At 57.2% G+C, this 17,196-nt stretch overlaps 1 protein-coding gene across 6 annotated transcripts; it reads right to left on the reverse strand.

Annotated features, from left to right (window-relative positions):
* Positions 1-4,371: 4,371 nt before the first annotated feature.
* CABYR (calcium binding tyrosine phosphorylation regulated) lies at positions 4,372-15,802 on the reverse strand. 6 transcript variants are annotated; one of them, XM_054724095.1, is made up of 6 exons: positions 15,714-15,802; positions 11,676-11,848; positions 11,105-11,158; positions 8,210-9,715; positions 5,664-6,260; positions 4,372-4,458 (listed from the first exon to the last, which is right to left on the reverse strand). In XM_054724095.1, the coding sequence occupies exons 2-5, from the start codon at positions 11,821-11,823 to the stop codon at positions 5,671-5,673; spliced, it is 2,298 nt and encodes a 765-aa protein (XP_054580070.1). In that variant the 5' UTR covers positions 11,824-11,848; positions 15,714-15,802; the 3' UTR covers positions 4,372-4,458; positions 5,664-5,670. The 6 variants fall into 6 exon arrangements, with proteins under 6 accessions (XP_054580070.1, XP_054580071.1, XP_054580072.1 ...); XM_054724096.1 differs by lacking the exon at positions 15,714-15,802 and adding an exon at positions 15,521-15,650; XM_054724097.1 differs by lacking the exon at positions 15,714-15,802 and adding an exon at positions 15,157-15,300 and having other exon boundaries at positions 6,074-6,260.
* Between the last annotated feature and the right edge of the window lie 1,394 nt (positions 15,803-17,196).

The following is a 17,196-nucleotide window of genomic DNA, read 5'->3' on the forward strand; positions in this document are numbered from 1 at the left end:
AAGCTGGGGTGCAGCGGAGCCCAAGGCCGGGAAAGCCGCCCGAGGCTTTCCCGGCCTTGGGCGCCAGCGGGGTGCTGGCAGGAGCGAGCCGACCTAGGGGGTCGGCTCGCTCCTGCGATCGGGTCGCAGGGACGCTGGGGTGGTCGCAGGGACACTGGGGCTTTCCGGGCCTTGGGCGCCAGCGGGGTGCCCGCTCCGATAGCAGGAGCCCAGGTCGGCTCGCTCCTGCGATCGGGTCGCAGGGACGCTGGGGTGCGGCGGAGCCCAAGGCCCGGAAAGCCGCCCGGGGCTTTCCGGGCCTTGGGCGCCAGCGGGGTGCCTGCTCCGATCGCAGGAGCGAGCCAACCTGGGGGGTCGGCTCGCTCCTGCGATCGGGTAGCAGGGAAGCTGGGTGCAGCCGAGCCCAAGGCCACCGCCCAGGGCCAAGCCGGAACCCTGAAAGAAGGTAGAAGGCGGTGGCCACAGCCAAGGCCTGGGTCCCCGGTGCCGGCAGAAAACTGGTGCAGACAGCCAGGTGAATGAAGGTCTATTGCACGAATCTTCGTGCAAACGGGCTACTAGTTTTATAAATATTTTTTATTGATTTCAGAGAGGAAGGGAGAAACATCAATGATGAAGCATTGATCGGCTGCCTCCTGCATGCCCCCTACTGGGGACTGAACCCACAACCCAGGCACGTGCTCTTGACCAGAATGGACCCCAGGACCCTTCAGTCTGCAGGCGGGCGCTCTGTCACTGAACCAAACCAGCCAGGGCACCAAACAGGTACCACCTTTCAGGGACTAGTTTTACAGTCCGTTTAAGTCTAGAATAAGGTGACCAGATCGTCCCGTTTGGCGGGACAGTCCCGATTTTTGACCATTTGTCCCGCATCCCACGGCGTTTTTAAAACGTCCCTGAGGACGCCTGCACTAAAGCTGGTCACATTTATCAAAAGGAGGACTTTATGGACCGAGACTGGGAAGGGCTTTGAGTCATTGCTGCCTGGAATGCTGAAAAGTAGGTCAGATGTCATCAGGCAAATCCAGATAAATTGGTGAGGTGGGGGAATTAACCCCCTTATATATTAACACGTGAGGCCCAGTGCACGAATTCGTGCACAGGTGGGGTCCGGCCAGCCTGTATCAGGGGCTGGGCATGTCCAGAGGAGGAGATGGCAGGAGGGTGGCTGGCTGGCCCCACCCCCTATTGGGGTAGGGGGGGCGATCAGGGGCTGCAGGCCCATCAGGGTGGTGGGGGCCCATTGGGGGCTGTGGCTGGCTAGGGGGAGGGGCTGCAGGAGGTTTGCCGCCCAGCCCCGCCCCCTATTGGGGTGAGGGGTGCGATCAGGGGCAGGCCAGCCAGTGGGAGGGCCTCTGGGCCTATCATGGTGGGTCAGGCTGATTGGGGGCGGGGCTGGCCAGGGGGAAGGGAGGGGCCTTTGGCTGGCCCGCCCCACTCTTGATTGGGGTGGGAGAGTCCAACCAGGGGCAGGCCGGCAGCGGGGAGGGGCGGGGAGGTTGGCTGGCCCCACCCCCTGATCCTGCCATTCACTGGCCACAGTGGGCGTCATAGCGGCGGCCGGGCAGGTCTTTATGGTTGCTATGGACACTGGCTTTTATCTAGAGAGATTTGTAGTTAACTCCATACCATCACAGCTGTGAGGTCATTGGGCTTTCTCATAAAAGCTGAATACACTTTTTGGGTCATTTGTGCCATTGCACTCCGTTTATTAATAACTAAGCGAATTGGTGTATTTTTGGATGTTGTTTTTATCTAGACTCAATTCTGTGCCTCCCACCAATGATTGGTTTTGCTGGGTCCCCACACAGAAAGCTTAGAAAGGTCTGTGTGTGTGGTTTCCTGGCTGCAGGCAGCCAGCACCGGCCTGGCTAACTCCAGCCCACAGGGGAGGCACCGCACGGGGTCAGGGAAACGGCTGGGAATCTGGCCTGGCCAGGGCAGGCCTGGGCGCCGTCAGGGGTGAGGGGAGGAGCAGCTAGTCTCGTTTTCCTAGGGGGCTACGCTGGAAAAGGTAAGTTGCCATTATTATTTGTATATTTTTGCACTGATTTCAGAGACAGGGAGAGAAACATCAATAATGAGAATCATGGATCAGCTGCCTCCTGCACACCCCACGCTGGGGATCGAGCCTGCAACCCAGGCCTGTGCCCTGACATGACCAGGAATTGAACCCTGACCTCCTGGTTCATAGGTTGATGCTCAACCCCCGAGCCACACGGGCCGCCAGTTGCAATGGCTTGTTTTCCTGTCCTTTTGTCTTCCTTCAGGAGAGGCCGCGGGGGCGGGAGGCAGCTGCACCACACACTGGCCTGTGCAGCACCATTGCCAGGGCAGGGGCAGGACCGTGGGCAGCCGCCGTCACAAAAATGCCCATCACGGCCTCTCTGTTGTTTCCGATCAAGCCCTTCTGTCATGGCTTTTCCCAGAAGGCACCGGTCCCCGTTAGCCCTTAGCTCTATGCGTCCTCACTACACCCCGCTTCTCCCTCCATCACCATCGGCGAGCGGTGTGCCTGGCAGCCTCACTGCCCTTCCCTGGAAAGCCTGTCCTGCCGCGCCCTTTAGAGCACGTCCCTGAGGCTGGGGCGTCCCGGACGGGCAGGCCTCTGCCTCGCCGCCTGGCCCCGGCCTCACCGCGCAGGTGAGGGGCAGGACACACCACCGAGTGGGGCCACTTGGCATGGACATCATTTTGGCTGAAGAGAACCCAGGCCTCGCACTCAGAGTGCTTCCCCTCCCCCTTAACCGCCGAGCTCAGATGGAGGCCTCTCCCAGGAAAGCGCTACTGCTAGAGGCAGCTTCCCAGAGCAGAGGCGCCTGCGTGGCCTGGCACCATCGCTCACCACCTGAGCGTAAGCATCTGCTCGCCCATCTTCCTGAGAACGACCTCCCTCCCGCTGAACCCAGGCCCCGACCCCTATCTGGCTCAGGTGGCAGGTGAGCCTGTGAGCCCGTATCTGCACGGGCTCCGGTATGTGCAATGTGCTCTCCTCTTGTTGGTCAATTTAATCAGCCCCAGAACCGGGAAGGGAAGAAGGGAGTTTCCTGCCCCTGTAAGCTCCAACCACTCCCTGCGACACCCCCCCCCCCCCCCCCCCGCCCCCAGCCATGCCAGCTGTCAGCTCCCCGCTGGGGCCAAGGCTGGCTCCCACCGCTCTCACCTGCAGGTCCCCCCCCCCCCCCCGTGGAGCTGATCTGAGTCCCCGGGCCACTCTCCCCCTTACGGACCCACCAGCAGCACTCCCAGATGCCCGACGGGTCCTCGTGCTCCGACGGGCCACGCCATTCTGACACCCAGTGTGCACTGTGCTCTCAGAACACAGCACCTTCCAGCTGTCAGATGGGCGGCCACTCGGTGCATGAAGCACTTAACAAAGCCAACTGCATCTCCAAACGTACTTGGCTGAGTTTGGCTCTTTAACACAGTGTACATGGTAAGAAAAAGGGGGCTCTGTGCCAGCAGCTGGATCTGCTGTGCTTTGTGTAGAGGCTGTTTGCTGGGCACTGTTTTCTGTTACGTTTTACTGGGGCAGTTTTCAGGTTGGAGTTGAAACTCTTTGAAAGGCCCCTGAGAGGGAGGGCTGCTTAGCGGCTGGGACTTGAGGCCAGAGGGGATAGAAGGCCTTTCGAGTGAGAGATTAAGTGGCTAGATGAGGCGTCTCCAATCAGGGAGTTGATAGAATTCACCACGAAAGGACTGCAATGTATGCATTGGGGTAAGGAACGACACAAAATGATTTAAATTTTTTGGATAATGAGCCCGATCAGCATGGTTGAGTGGTTGAGCACCGACTTCTGGTCATATGTACCTGGTCAGGGCACATGCCCACGTTGTGGGCTCGAATCCCAGTGTGGGGCGTGTAGGAGGCAGCCAATCAATGATTCTTTTTCATCGATGTTTGTTTCTCTCTCTCTCTCTCTCTCTCCTTCCTCCCTGAAATCAATAAAAATATATTTTTAAGAAACGTCCTTACAGCCCAGCCAGGGTGCTCCGTGGCTGAGTGCTGACAATGCACCAAGAGGTCACTGTTTGGATTCCGGTTGGGGCATGATGTTTCTCTCTCCCTTTCCTCTTTCTCTAAAAAAAAAAAAAAAAAAAGCAATAACCATTTTTTTGAAAGAACATCCTTAAAAACGGTCCTGGGGGGCTGCAGCCCGGGGCCAGAGAGCCGCCGGCACTGAGCAGGGCTCTCTGGGAAACGGCTGTGGCGGGTGCTACTTCATGTGGTGTGAATGCCAAACACAGAAACGTCACACGGGAGCACGGACTAGGAACACGCTGGGCGAGAGCTTCTTTACAATGCCTACGTGAGCTGTGTGTCCGGCTGATGTATGCCGCCTAACGGACAAAGACGCGAGAGCACGGGGCGTTATGCTGCATGAAGTTTACTGATACATTACGCGTGGTGGCACACTCCACCTGGAACGTCGACTCAGACAGCCTGGTTTTCAGCATCTGTGAGGAATGATGTCAGGAGTGAATGTTTAAGGTCAGTCAGGACCCTGAACATCTGACACGAGAAGGCGCACCCCCGTCCCTGAGCTCTTCCCAATCCGTTTCCTGTGCGTCTGCACTCACTAGCCTCGCATTCCACGTGAAAACACTGCCTTTCCGCAGAATCGGACAATCCCACTGAACGTCTGAAATCGGGGTGAATGAGAATGCACCCCGCCTTAGGCTGTTTAGGAACGGTAACTCTCTCCTTACACACAGGAACTGCAGCTCCGACCCTGAGGGAACCCAGCTTTTGTCCATCAGGTGCTGAGCCTGAGACCACCGCAGGCTGTCCCTGAGCTCGTGGTGTGCGGGTGTGACCCTGTAACAGGCACCCTCATCTCCCTGCGTCTGTGCCGCCTCCTGGGGTAACCCTTCCCCACGTGGCAGCCAGCGGGCCTATCCCTGTGCGGGCTCCTCCTTCCATCCACACCTCCTTGCTGGGTGTGGGACCCTGACCTGAGGTGCCTCGAAGCTCCCGTTTCCCCGGGACCCGCCATCTCCCTGGGCCCTCACGGGGTGGGCCCTCTGCAGGCTGTCTCCCTCAGCCTCAGGCGGCAGCTGATGGGCCTGATAGGGAGCCTGGATGGGGCCTTGTTCCTCCAACTGCTCAGCCCTCGGCACCGGCTCCCCTTTCACGCTGCTCTTTACTACGCCCGTGGGGCGAGGGCTCGCACTGGCATTTTAAGTGACAGATAAAACCCGCATCTACGTGTAGGTCACCCTGTCCTCTGCTGTGACTATCCTCTCTGAGGGAACAACTCTGACCACGCTGGCTGGGCATTCCCTCACACCTCCCAGCCCTGCCTGGCTCTCCAGCTGCTCCGAGCTGGTCCCCACCCTGAAACACGCCCACTGGTAGAGTCCCCGCGAAGGCTGTCCTTTGAAAAACCTCCATGCCCGCCTGGAGCGCCTTCCACGGGAGCTACACACACCGACAGGCCCTCAGAGCGAGGGCGCTGAGGGCCGTGCCCGGCCCTGACGCTCGGTGGGCCGTGGGGTGCCGTGCACTGCTGTGCCCCGTCAGTGGAGACAATCTCATCGAGTCAGACAATCTCCAACTCTCGGCACATCTCAACTCCATTCCTTTTTTAAGACTTCTCAGTCTCCAGGTCAACAACGGAGAAGGCCGAGACCAAGTGTGTGCAGCCCGCCGTGGGGGTTACCTGCGCGTTAGGGTTCTGCTCTGCGGACATTGGCAGTAGTCAGGGTAATCTCTCCGGCAATACCGTAACTCCCAAAGGGGGTACGCTTGTCCCCCGATCCTGAACACTTTTTGGCTACATCTTCTACCGGGATAGCGAGAGAGAGGAAAACGGGGCTCTGCGGCCGGGGCCCTTCTTGCCCACTGGAAGGCGGACTGGCACTCGGGGCGTGCCGGGGGAGTTTCTGGAATTTCTGATCTGCAGGAACGGCAATGGGCACTTGGACGGCCGCGTATCTCTTCAGGGTATCTGACTGGGACACGACCGCGTGCCCGGGAAGCGGCTTCCAGTCCTGCGCTTCCGGGACATTGGCGCCCACCAGGATAAAGGGCGGGGCCCCGGCCTTGTTGCTGTCGTCCATCATCACGTACGCTGGAGAAGTGACTTGCGGTGGGCTCTGCAGATCCTTAGCATTGGGCAAATAGAGGGTGGCCTGGGGGAAGGGCCCGGGCGCAGGTGGCGGTGACGGGCGGCTGGGCTGATTCATATCGGTCAGACAGTAAAGGGTCCACGTGTTAGAATATGGTGGTGGCTGTCCTGCTTCGCTTGTTGCTATCGCTATAAAACAAAAACGTGCAGGCGTTAAGGTCTGGTCTCTGTATCAGGCGCTATGCACAGAACTATCTGTAAACGTTTACGTAGAGAGGAACAGCTGTAGTAGTGTGTGCCATAAGGCATGCTAGAGAGAGGGCTCCGTAAATTGTGTCTGGCAGCGTGAAGGGAGTCTCCACGGCGGGAGGCGGAGCAGGGCTGCGAGGGCGCGGGGCACCCGCTGTGGGGAAGCAGCTCCTTCCACGTGGCTGTTCTGGGGGCTTCAGCTGCAGACGTGGCTGCCTCAGGGCCCTCGAGGGGAAATGGGACGGAGAGGATCCACTGGACGGCGGGGTAAGCCACTGAGAACAGAGGACTGCATCTGCACAGTAATTTTTTCTTGACTAAAAAAATCTGAGCCAGCGTGGCTCAGTGGTTGCACATCATCCTATGAACCTGGAGGTCACGGTTCAATTCCCAGTGAGGGCACATGCCTGGGTTGGGGCTCGATCCCCAGTGTGGGGTGTGCAGGAGGCAGCCGATCCATGGTTCTCTCTCATCACAGGCACCGTCTCTCCCATTAACTTGTCACTACACACCCTACGACTCAGACCCCGGGGGCACCCCTTTTAAGCACGGCTTGAACCCACAGGTCCTCAGTGGCTTAAGGCTGGGCTGGTCGGTCCCACAGGGTTCTTTAAGGAAAGAGAGTCTGGGTGTGCTGTCCACCTGCTTCTGCCAAGGAATCGCTAATGGGTCCACTCGCCGACGGCAGGCCGTGCCGAGTCCTGGGAGCTGGGGCGGAGGGAGCTCCGGGGAGTGCTGTCCAGCCCAGGTGTGCGAGCTCGCCTGCGGGCACTGGCCTTGTGTCCCTGGTGAGAAGCCACCATCACTGTGCACAGGGTCACGCTGGTGTGTCTCCCACAGCTCCCGACACTTCGCCATTTCTCGGAGCTCCTTTAAAACATGCATCAGCCACGTCTTCGGTGCTTTGTTCAAGAGTCCTTGGCGCTCACGGGGAGCAGCCCAGCGCCCGAGAGCAGTGGCTCGGTGTGGAGTGCTGCTGGCACCACAGGTGCGCCGCCTCCGACGGCCACTCGCAGCTCTGGCCGCTGCCTTCCCAGCTGCGTAGAGTCCCTGTCACGCTGCCAGACAGAATTTGACCTCTAAACACCTGCTTTGTAAACGATCATTTGGCTCTGGTAAGAGTCAACGTTGAGAGTCTGCAGGAGGCATGGAGAGGCTGGCTCCTGCTCGTCCCGGCCAGCCCACAGGGAGACAGGCCCTGACCGCGTGCGGACGGGCAGGAGGGAGCAGGCCCAATGCCACCGTCAGAGAGCTGGAGGCCAGGCGTGTCTGTGTCCAGGGAAACAGTGGCTCCCGCAGGCGGAGGCAGGTGTGGGCTCTGAGGACGCTGTGGAGGGAGCCGTGCCCACAGCTCAGTGCCACCTGTCCTCCAGCTGCTGTGCCTCCTGCTCCCGGGGACAGAGCCCGACCTGACCTGTCGTCCCTCCACGGCAGGGAGAACCAGGGCTCGGTCCATCCCCAAACCTGGCTGCAGAGTCTCAGACGCGGGCGAGAGCAGAGGCGAACACACCACCATGTCTTCACGTGCAATGCCACAGCCCAGGGAAGCGCACGGCTGCCGTGGGACCTTACCCTCCGAGCGCGAGGTCAGGTGCCCCCACGTGCAGGTGGGCAGGAGGGCGCGGCCACAGGGCCATCCATGGGCACTGCCCACAGGCTCCGGTCCACTCCAGTCTGAGGCCACGCAGTGCTGAGGACACGCTCAGGCCTCCAAAGAGTAACGTCTCCACAACAGCAGTGCCTTTCCGTGGGCGTGGCATTTTAAAAACTACTTAAAATGAAGTCTGACCGATCTGCAGAGGCCCTTCCTGGACGGTTACCGGAAACACGATGCCGCCTGAACCCTACTCGACGCAATGTCCAACGTAAGGATCTATGCTAGGTCTTACCTGGCTCCATCAAACCTGGTGCAGGTGCTGCTTCCCCTTCGGGTTCGGCCTCTGGTCCCGTGAGACCCTCTGGAGCGGGACTGGGGGTGCCACCAGGTGACGTTACTGAGGCACCTGAGCGCACGGCTTCGGCAGCTTCCCCAGAGCCCACAGGCCTGACCTCTGCTTCCTCTGCCTCCGGGGGGGCGGAGTCTGCCTCTGGGGGGGCCGAGTCTGCCTCTGGGGGGGCGGAGTCTTCCTCCTGCCGGGCTTGGGCAGCTTCCCCAGAGCCCACAGGCCTGACCTCTGCCTCCTCTGCCTCAGGGGGGGCCGAGTCTGCCTCCAGGGGGGCGGAGTCTTCCTCCTGCCGGGCTTGGGCAGCTTCCCCAGAGCCCACAGGCCTGACCTCTGCCTCCTCTGCCTCAGGGGGGGCCGAGTCTGCCTCCGGGGGCGCCGAGTCCTCCTCCTGCCCGGGGACTAGCGCAATGATCTCCACTTCGAGATGCAGAGATCTCTCAGAGCCTGTGGCCTGGGCGGAGCCCTCTGGGTTCAGGGACTGTGCAAGCAGGCCTTTCAGAGAGGTGTCGGAGATCAGAATGGTGGCTTCTGCCTCCACCTGGACTGAGGGGCCGTGTGCATCCTCCAACGGGGCAGGCTCTGCAGAACCTGTGGCTGTCTCAGACCCGCCCGAGACTCTCTTGTTTACAAGAACGGCACTATCTGTTGGTGACTGCTCAATCTCTTTAACACTAACAAGGTGATCGGAAAAAGCGGTAACTACTTGTTCTGATGTTTGCTCCATATGAGTGACTGCTTCAATCACAGGCTTGTCGTTAAAGATAGATGAGATATGAGGGGTGGCCGTCCCCCCAGTGCCAGCCTGCCAGGACACCCGAGGAGCTTGATCAAAGGCAGGAAGGTCTTGTTCATCCTGCAAGGGGGGTGAGGGAGCCGTTGCTGGTTCAGCCTGATGGTCGGTAGGCTTAGACCCCAGAGCTACACGGACAGAGGAGTGGCTGGCCAACTGCACTGCTACCCCCTCTCCAGAATGTGCAACAGAAGCGGTCACCACCGTGTCTTCAGCAACCTCTGAACTCAGCACCTCGTTGGCAAAAACCGGCAAACTCGTTGCCACATCCACCATTAAAACGTCAGACTGATCAGAATGAGAAGACAAAACGTTACCTAACATCTGAGCGGCAAACTGAGCTGGGTCGGCGGGAACATAGGCAAACTCTGGCGGGGCGTCGGCCGGGGCTGGGGACGAGGTGGGGGTAGTCTTGGGGGTGCACGGTTTGGAAGGGCGGACTGCCTTGCTCGTGTCCTCTGCCTCGGGCTGCTGCTCGGCGTACACCGACGGGAACTGCGTGGTCTTGTGGATGAACTGGGGAGCGGCGATGTGGTCCTCCTCCGTGTCGGTGGACTTCTCCACCCGCGTCGGCTCTTTGGGAACGGCAGCTGCTTCTCCTGGCTCTTTGATGAACTCTGGCTTCCTCTCTTCTGTCCTTTCTTCGCACCATTTCTCAACTGAAACGGCAGAAGGGGTTAGTGCACATACATCCCACAGACGACACATGTCAAAGCAGCAGCGACAGGCTCAACACTCACACGTCCATACTATCAGCACGAGTCCCGGGGAGCTTTGATCTTACGGCACCTGCGATTGGGTGGGGAAAGGAGCGTGACTGCCTGCTCTGCCCACTCCCTCTCCCCCGGGCACCTCCTGAGAAGCGAGTGACACAGGCGGCTCACGACAAAACCACCAGCGGCCCATCAGCTTCAGCACCGAAGCACGCCCTCTGCCTGGAAAGGCGGGAGCCGAAGCCTCCGTGGACCAGCTGCCGACCCAACTGCCACACGCAACGAGGGAGGGGGCAGACTTCCCCGGCCAGTCACACCCAGCCTCCGCCGGTTTATGGAATGCCTCCCATAGTAAGAAAGGCATTCCTCACGTTAAAGAAACTGCGTATAAGGTTTAACTTAATGAACTGGAAACCCGGGGCTACAGGATGTTTTTCTGTTAGGAGACAGCAGCTATTCCAACCTAAAACAGCAGCCTCTGCTGGTGAGCTGGGGTAATGCAGCCAGTCCTCCTGCCCCGGACAAAAAGGAGCAAAAGAGATTTCTGGATCCCTGGTGTGGACGGGGGACCCTCAGCACGAGGGAAATTCCAGGAACGTCAAGGCCGCTGGTGACCTAGAAACTCCCACAGCTGCACAACTGTAAGGTGTTTCTGCTTCGCCTGTGTGATCACGTGCGCTGTAACTACTTCCTTTTCCGGGAAAGCCTGTCCCTGACAGCAGGACGAAACCTCTAGGACCCATCTTCTCACTGTGTATTTGCTGAACTCGTTATCTTACACCTTAGGACGCCAGGAAAGATGGCCAGTGACAGCTACTTTGTTTCCTAATTGTCTTCCAGCCCGGTGGCGGTTAAACCACTGAGGTGTGTGTGAGGTGGGGCGGGCGGAGGGAGGTGGTTAAGCGTTTCTTTATAAAAAGGATCTGCCAAGGAGACTGGTTATGCAGCTTCCCTATGTTTTCATGGAGCCGAGTCTTTTACTACAAAACCAGTTCTCCTCGCGTTGGCCGTGCTTCCTCACGCCCGGCCGTGGAGCCTGCTGGAGGGGGTGGGTCCTAGCTCACACGGTTTTAAGTCTCACTGCTCCAAATGGCTTGCAGTATACGTTTCCTACTTTTGCCTTTTTAAGATTGAGAACCTTCCAAAATGTCAGTCCTAGATTTAAAAAATAAACCTGATCCAATAATAAAAAATAAAGCATCAGTTTATTTAAACATAGAGTACGATTATTTAGAGAGAAAACATTTGTGGGCATCTTAAGTTTGAATGTGTGCTATTGCTGATGCAGTAACTTATAACTAATATTATTGTGCTATTACCACTTGTGGTACTTACATTTAATCTGATGAAATTGTCTAACCAGATCTTTTATATCCAGAGGAACGTTCCCTGAAGGAATAAATACAGAAAATCAGAAACAAAAAATTCCCAACTTAAATGCTTTTTTGCAGAAACAAATATATAATCCTATATAATAAAAGGCTAATATGCATATCAACTGAATGGCAGAATGGCCAGTCGCTATGACACGCACTGACCACCGGGGGCAGACGCTCAATGCAGGAGCGCTCCCATGGGGGGAGCCTCTCCTGCCTCTGCGGCAGTGCTAAGGATGAGTGACTGACGGCTTAGGCCCACTCCCCACAAGCGGGCCTAAGCCATCAGTCGGGCATCCTGAGGGCTCCTGGACTGAGAGAGGGCACAGGCTGGGCTGAGGGACCCTCCAACTGCACGAATTTCGTGCACCAGGCCTCTAGTCTACGATATATCCGTCATATTAATAAATTTATTCCTCAATTTAAAGAAACTGTGTATAAAGTTTAACTCAATTAATTGGAAAACTAGAACTATAGGATGTTTTTATATTAGGAAATATCTATTCCAACCTAAAAATGGTAGCACCTGCCTTCTCTAAACACAATAAGTTCTTTGAAATAAAATGCTGCAAACTGGGTGATGTTGGGCGGATTGGTCTTGAGGACGGCTCTGCTAACTCCCTCGAGCAGCGTCTTGAGGCCATAAGGCACGACAAGTCTGGGCTTCGTAGAAAACATTTTGGCAGGATGTCTGTAATCTCAGCTAGAGCGAAGAGAAACAAAGTCGTTCAGTTTATTAGTGGTTCTTCAGATATTTCTTAGGAGTTAACTATAGTTTTTTTTTTTTTTACAGAGAGGAAGGGAGAGGGATAGAGAGCTAGAAACATCGATGAGAGAGAATCATCGATCAGCTGCCTCTTGCACACCCCCCATTGGGGATGTGCCCGCAGCCAATGTACATGCCCTTGACCGGAATCGAACCTGGGACCTTTCAGTCCGCAGACCGACGCTCTATCCATTGAGCCAAACCGGTTTCGGCTAACTATAGTTTCTAAGTACAAATCTATCTCCATTAGGATTATTAGCATTAGTTCTAATCTCTCGGTATTTATTCTGGAAAAATGGGCTAATTCTTATGATAGTTTTTTTTTAAATCAAGTTACCAATAGCTTTTCACGGGCAGGTGAGCAATTTAGTGCTGCTGATAGAAACCCTGGGGGAAGCCCTGCCAGGAGCTCCAGGATGATATTAAACACAAAGAACAAAGAACAAAACAAAACAAAAAAAATGAAGCCTGCTTCTGTAAAATTCAGTAAATATTTTGTGCAAGAAAATTTCAAGAACAAGATATTAAGCTAATTTCTCTGCATCCAAACCACACGGACACCGGCTTTTCTGAACATCATGGAAGATTACAAAGCAGGGTTTCTAGAGAGACTACCTGCCTTTTTTTAATCCTCATCTGAGGGTGTTTTATTTTAGAGGGAGAGGGAGGGAATAGGATGGCGGGGGGCGGGGGGGGGAACGATGTGAGAACCATCGGTCAGTTGCCCCCCAAACTCCTCCCAACTGGGGACTGAGATGGAATCTGCAACCCAGGTATGTGACCTGGTTGGGAATCGAACCCGAAACTTTTGGTGTACGGGATGACACTCCACCCAACCGAGCCACCTGGCCAGGACAGGAACCCCACCCCACCCCCGCACTGATCATCCCCGGCACATTGATCATATTTAAGTATACATTTTTTGGCTTTAAATTAAATTATTATTTTTAATCCTCACCTGAGGACATTTTTCCATTGCCTTTTTTTTTTTTTTCAGAGAGTGGAGGAAAGGGAGGGAGAATCTTCAATGTGAGAGCGCCAGATGGACTGGCTGCCTCCCACACATGCCCCCGGGGTGCAGGGAGGGAGCCCACAGCCCTTCGTGCTTGGGCCTACCTTCACCAGCAATACAGGCCAGGGCGAAACTTCACTTTTTAGAACAGTCAGAAGGGGCTAAGCCACAGGTGGTACCACACCACCCACCAGCCCGTGCACCTCTCCTCTCTCTCCTCCCTCAACCTGTCCAGGTTTCTCCTCTCCCCCTCGCCCGCCTCTGGATTCTAAGTGGGGCCACGGGCGCTGCATCTGTAACCGGCAGTGAGAGCTGCCGTGGCCGCCACCTGAGGTGTCAGCGTGTACGTCCATTGTGTCATTCTAAAAGACACTTAAGGAGGCTTACAAATACACATAAAGGACAGAATTAGCAAGGACATCCGTCCGGGTGAAAACAGGACGGAGCTACAGGTCAGGTTAGGGTGCCAGGACAAGGGTGTCAAGTCAGCCCAGCACCAGGCAGCCATTCCAAACACAGCCCAGCTGGTCATGGCGCAGGTTTCCTGAGATAAACAGCAAAGTCGGCGGCGCTCAGGAGAACCCCAGCTATTCTGGACCGGGGTCCTCATGAGGGGAGCCGTGTGTGTGACAGGTGAGCGCCCTCCACATCCCCCCAGGAAGTGACGAGTTGCAGGGGTTACGAGGCAGTTTAGCTGCAGCAACAACACAGGTGCTGACCTCTAACCAAAAGCCTCCAACCTCAGAGCAAAACAATGACTGCTGACCCTGAGTCGCCCCTGCCAGCTGCAGGTTTGATCCCGGCTGGGCGTGGAGGGAGGCAACCAATCGATGCCTGTCTCTCTCCCTGCCTCTCTCAAGTCAATCAAAACGTATCCTCCGGTAAGGATTTTTTTTTTTTAATTAAAAAAAAAAATTTTTTTTTAAAGAAAAGCACATTTCATCTTCCCAAAGGTCAGGAAAAAAAAATTCTGGATTGGCCAAAGCAAACGCTTTGGGAATATGAGTAAGTGTTTCGAGTCCCCTCATGAAAACTGACTACCAGAACCTCCTTCAGCAGGAGCTTGGCTGAATGAAACCAGCTTGGGAAACCAGGAGTGCCGCCCTGGCCGATGGCACAGTGGATAGAGCGTCGGCCTGTGGACTGATTCCAGCCGAGGGCACAGGCCCGGGTTGCAGGTTTGATCCCCAGTAGGGGGCGTGCAGGAGGCAGATGATCAACGATTCTTATCATGATGTTCCTATCTCTCTCTCCCTCTCCCGACCTCTCTGAAATCAATAAAAATATATTTTTTAAAAAAGGAACCAGGACGCTGAAACCAGTTTGGCTCAGTGGATAGAGCGTCCACCTGCGGACTCAAGGGTCCCAGGTTCGATTCCGGTCAAGGGCATGTATCTTGGTTGCGGGCACATCCCCAGTAGGGGAGTGTGCAGGAGGCAGCTGATTGATGTTTCTAACTCTCTATCCCTCTCCCTTCCTCTCTGTAAAAAAATCAATAAAATATATTTAAAAAAAAAAAAAGGAACCAGGAGAGTAGCTGTGGCAGGCCCACAGGCTGCGTGCTAGGGACAGAGGCAGTAATTGTATGATACACGTACATATATGCTTACTATATGTGCATGTGCATAGTTTTATAAAAAATATGTGTTGATTTCAGAGCAGGAGAGGGGGGAGAGAGAAGCATCAACGATCGGCTGCCTCCTGCACGCCCCGCACTGGGGTGGAGCCCCAGGCCCCGGACCGTGCCCTCCTGGTTCCTAGTGATGCTCAACCACTGAGCAGGTGTCCATTCTGTGAGGGACGCCCTTGCACCCAGTGGGCAGCTAGTCAGGCTCAGGTGTGGGCCTGACCCGCGTGGGGGGCCTCCAGGAGGCAGCCCATCCACGGTTCTCTCATCATGTTTCTGTCTCTCTCCCTCCCTCTCTGAAATCAATAAAAATGTATTTTCTAAAAGCGAACACAAGACCCTTTCTTTAAGCGGTTAGCAGCTGGTGCCTCCGACTGCTGGGCAAATGCCTAAGCCGGGATCTCAATGTTTCTCCGCCCGCGCCCCCGCCCTGGGGACCGGCAGGGCCCGGGAGTACCGCCCGCCCGCCCGCCCGCCCGCCCCGGGGCTGGGGAGCCGGGAGCCGGGAGCCGCGGGCAGAGGGGCCCAGGGCCCAGTCCCGCTCCGGCCCGTGCGGGCTCCACCCCCGCGGGCGGCGAGCAGGAGGCGGCCATCAGGGGCTCTCACCGTGGACGTCTCCCCTCCCTTCCTCGCTGAAATCAGAAAAAATGTGTAATTCTCTTAAGACCAGTCAAAACCTAACGTAGCTTCCTCCTCCCTTCCGCTCTCAAAATCGACGAAAAAATGCCCTTGGGTGAGGATTAAACAAAAATCCTGACGCATTTCACAGCCCCACACGCCGAGCCCCGGGGCCGCCCGGGGCCGCCCGGTGCCGCCCGTGGGGCCGAGGGGCGGCGAGGCCGGCAGCCCCGGAAACGGGCCCAGCGCGCACCACGCGCGCCCAACGGCCTCGGCCGGGCGGTTCCCGCCGGGTCTGGGCTCGCCGGGCCGGCGGCTCGGTGGGGCGGGCGCTGACGAGGGGGGCGGGTACCCCGAATCTGCAGGAATTGGCTCAGGCGAGGGGGGCGGCCAGGCGCCCGCAGGTCCCCGCACGGTGCGGCCCTCCCCGCCGCCGGCCTCCCGCTCCGGCGCTGCAGCGGCCTCCCCGACGCCGGAGGAACAGTCCACCGTCCCCACCGCGCGACGCGAGAGCCTAACCGCCGGGGCGCAGGGGGCCGCCCCACCTTCTCCTCGGCTGGGTTGGGGCGGCTTCCTCCGCGCCTCCTTGCGGGCGGCTCCTGGCCGACGCTGCGCGCCCGGCGGCCTTTTATACCCCCAGCGACGTCAGGGCCTGCGTCACAAAGCCCCGCCCTCGCGCTGGGGACGCCCGCGGGGGAGGCGGGGCCTCGGCGGCGCCAGCCAATGGGCAGCCGGAAGGGACAAAGGCTGGAATCCCGCGGGCCGGGGAGGCGGGTGCAGGCGCCCGCGACCCTCTCTGAGCGTTGGGTCTCCACCTGCAAGGAGCGCCCGTTTGGGAGGAAGGAGAATGGCGCTCCTGGCTCGCGCCACCACCTCCCCTCTCACACCCCCTGCCCTGGGCCACTCTCCCGTGCACACAGCCAACCCGCAGGCAGTGGGTCGGGAGGCGGCACCGCACTTTCCCTCTGCGGACACTGGCCCGTGGAGAGAGGCTGGGCGTCAATCCTGAGGCTTCCCGTTCCTCTGTCATTCGGGTTCTTGCGATGCCTGGGCCCCTGATCCTCCCCAAACCACACCTCCCCAGCAGCAGGCTGCAGCTCAGTTTTACCAACTAAAGCAGCATCGACCCATTTAAAGGCTCTCTCACCCTTTCAGGCTCACATGTGTGCCGGGCATTCAGTAACGCCACGGTCACGTGTCCCAGGTGCCTCCGCAATCCATACTCAAATGTTTAAAAAAGCAACAAGAGCCCGGCCAGCGTGGCTCAGTGGTTGAGCCTCGACCCATGAACCAGGAGGTCACAGTTCAATTCCGAGGTGTTAGGTCGAGGCAGGGGGGGGGAAGTCCACAGCCATGCAAGCATCCGCAAGGTAGATGGTGACAAAGGTAACTGGCGCCTTCCCAGACCCCTGCCCGAGGCAGGAATTCCACACTCTCATGCTCTCCACCCTCCCCTCACTAAACAGCTGTATAAAGGAAGTACCTAAGCCCCCGTTTTGGCGCGAACTCCCCTGGCCCACTCTCGGACCCGTGAGTTTCGCCCGGGAGCACAAGATTAAAACCTCCCCCCTTTCCATGGCCTGGACTCTGTCTTGTTTCCTGCGTCGCAAACCTGTCACGAGGAAGGGTATATGCCCAGGTTGCCGGCTCAATGCCTGGGTTGTGCAGGAGGCAGATGATCAACGATTCTCTTAGCATTGATGTTTCTCTCTCCCCCTCTCTTCCTCTCTGAAATCAATAAAAATATTTTTTTAAAAAGCACCAAGAACCACTAGAAATCAAACGTTAAATAGCATAGTTACAGAACACCGGAGAAAAACCAAGCAACGCTTAGAGAAATGGAGTTAGGCAGCTTTATGCCGGCGGACTCAAAAGAGGTGCCTCTGAAATTCTGAGCAAACCAATATGGTGGAAGCCCCTCTCTTACCCCCTTTTGGTGTCTTTGTCCCCCAAATATGGGTTATACTTCCAGACCTTTCGCGGGCTTTGCAAGAAGCCCCAGGTGTTGGGGGTCTTGAGACCATGTCT

The sequence above is a fragment of the Eptesicus fuscus genome, chromosome 12, assembly GCF_027574615.1.
Source record: "Eptesicus fuscus isolate TK198812 chromosome 12, DD_ASM_mEF_20220401, whole genome shotgun sequence".
Lineage (NCBI taxonomy): Eukaryota > Metazoa > Chordata > Mammalia > Chiroptera > Vespertilionidae > Eptesicus > Eptesicus fuscus.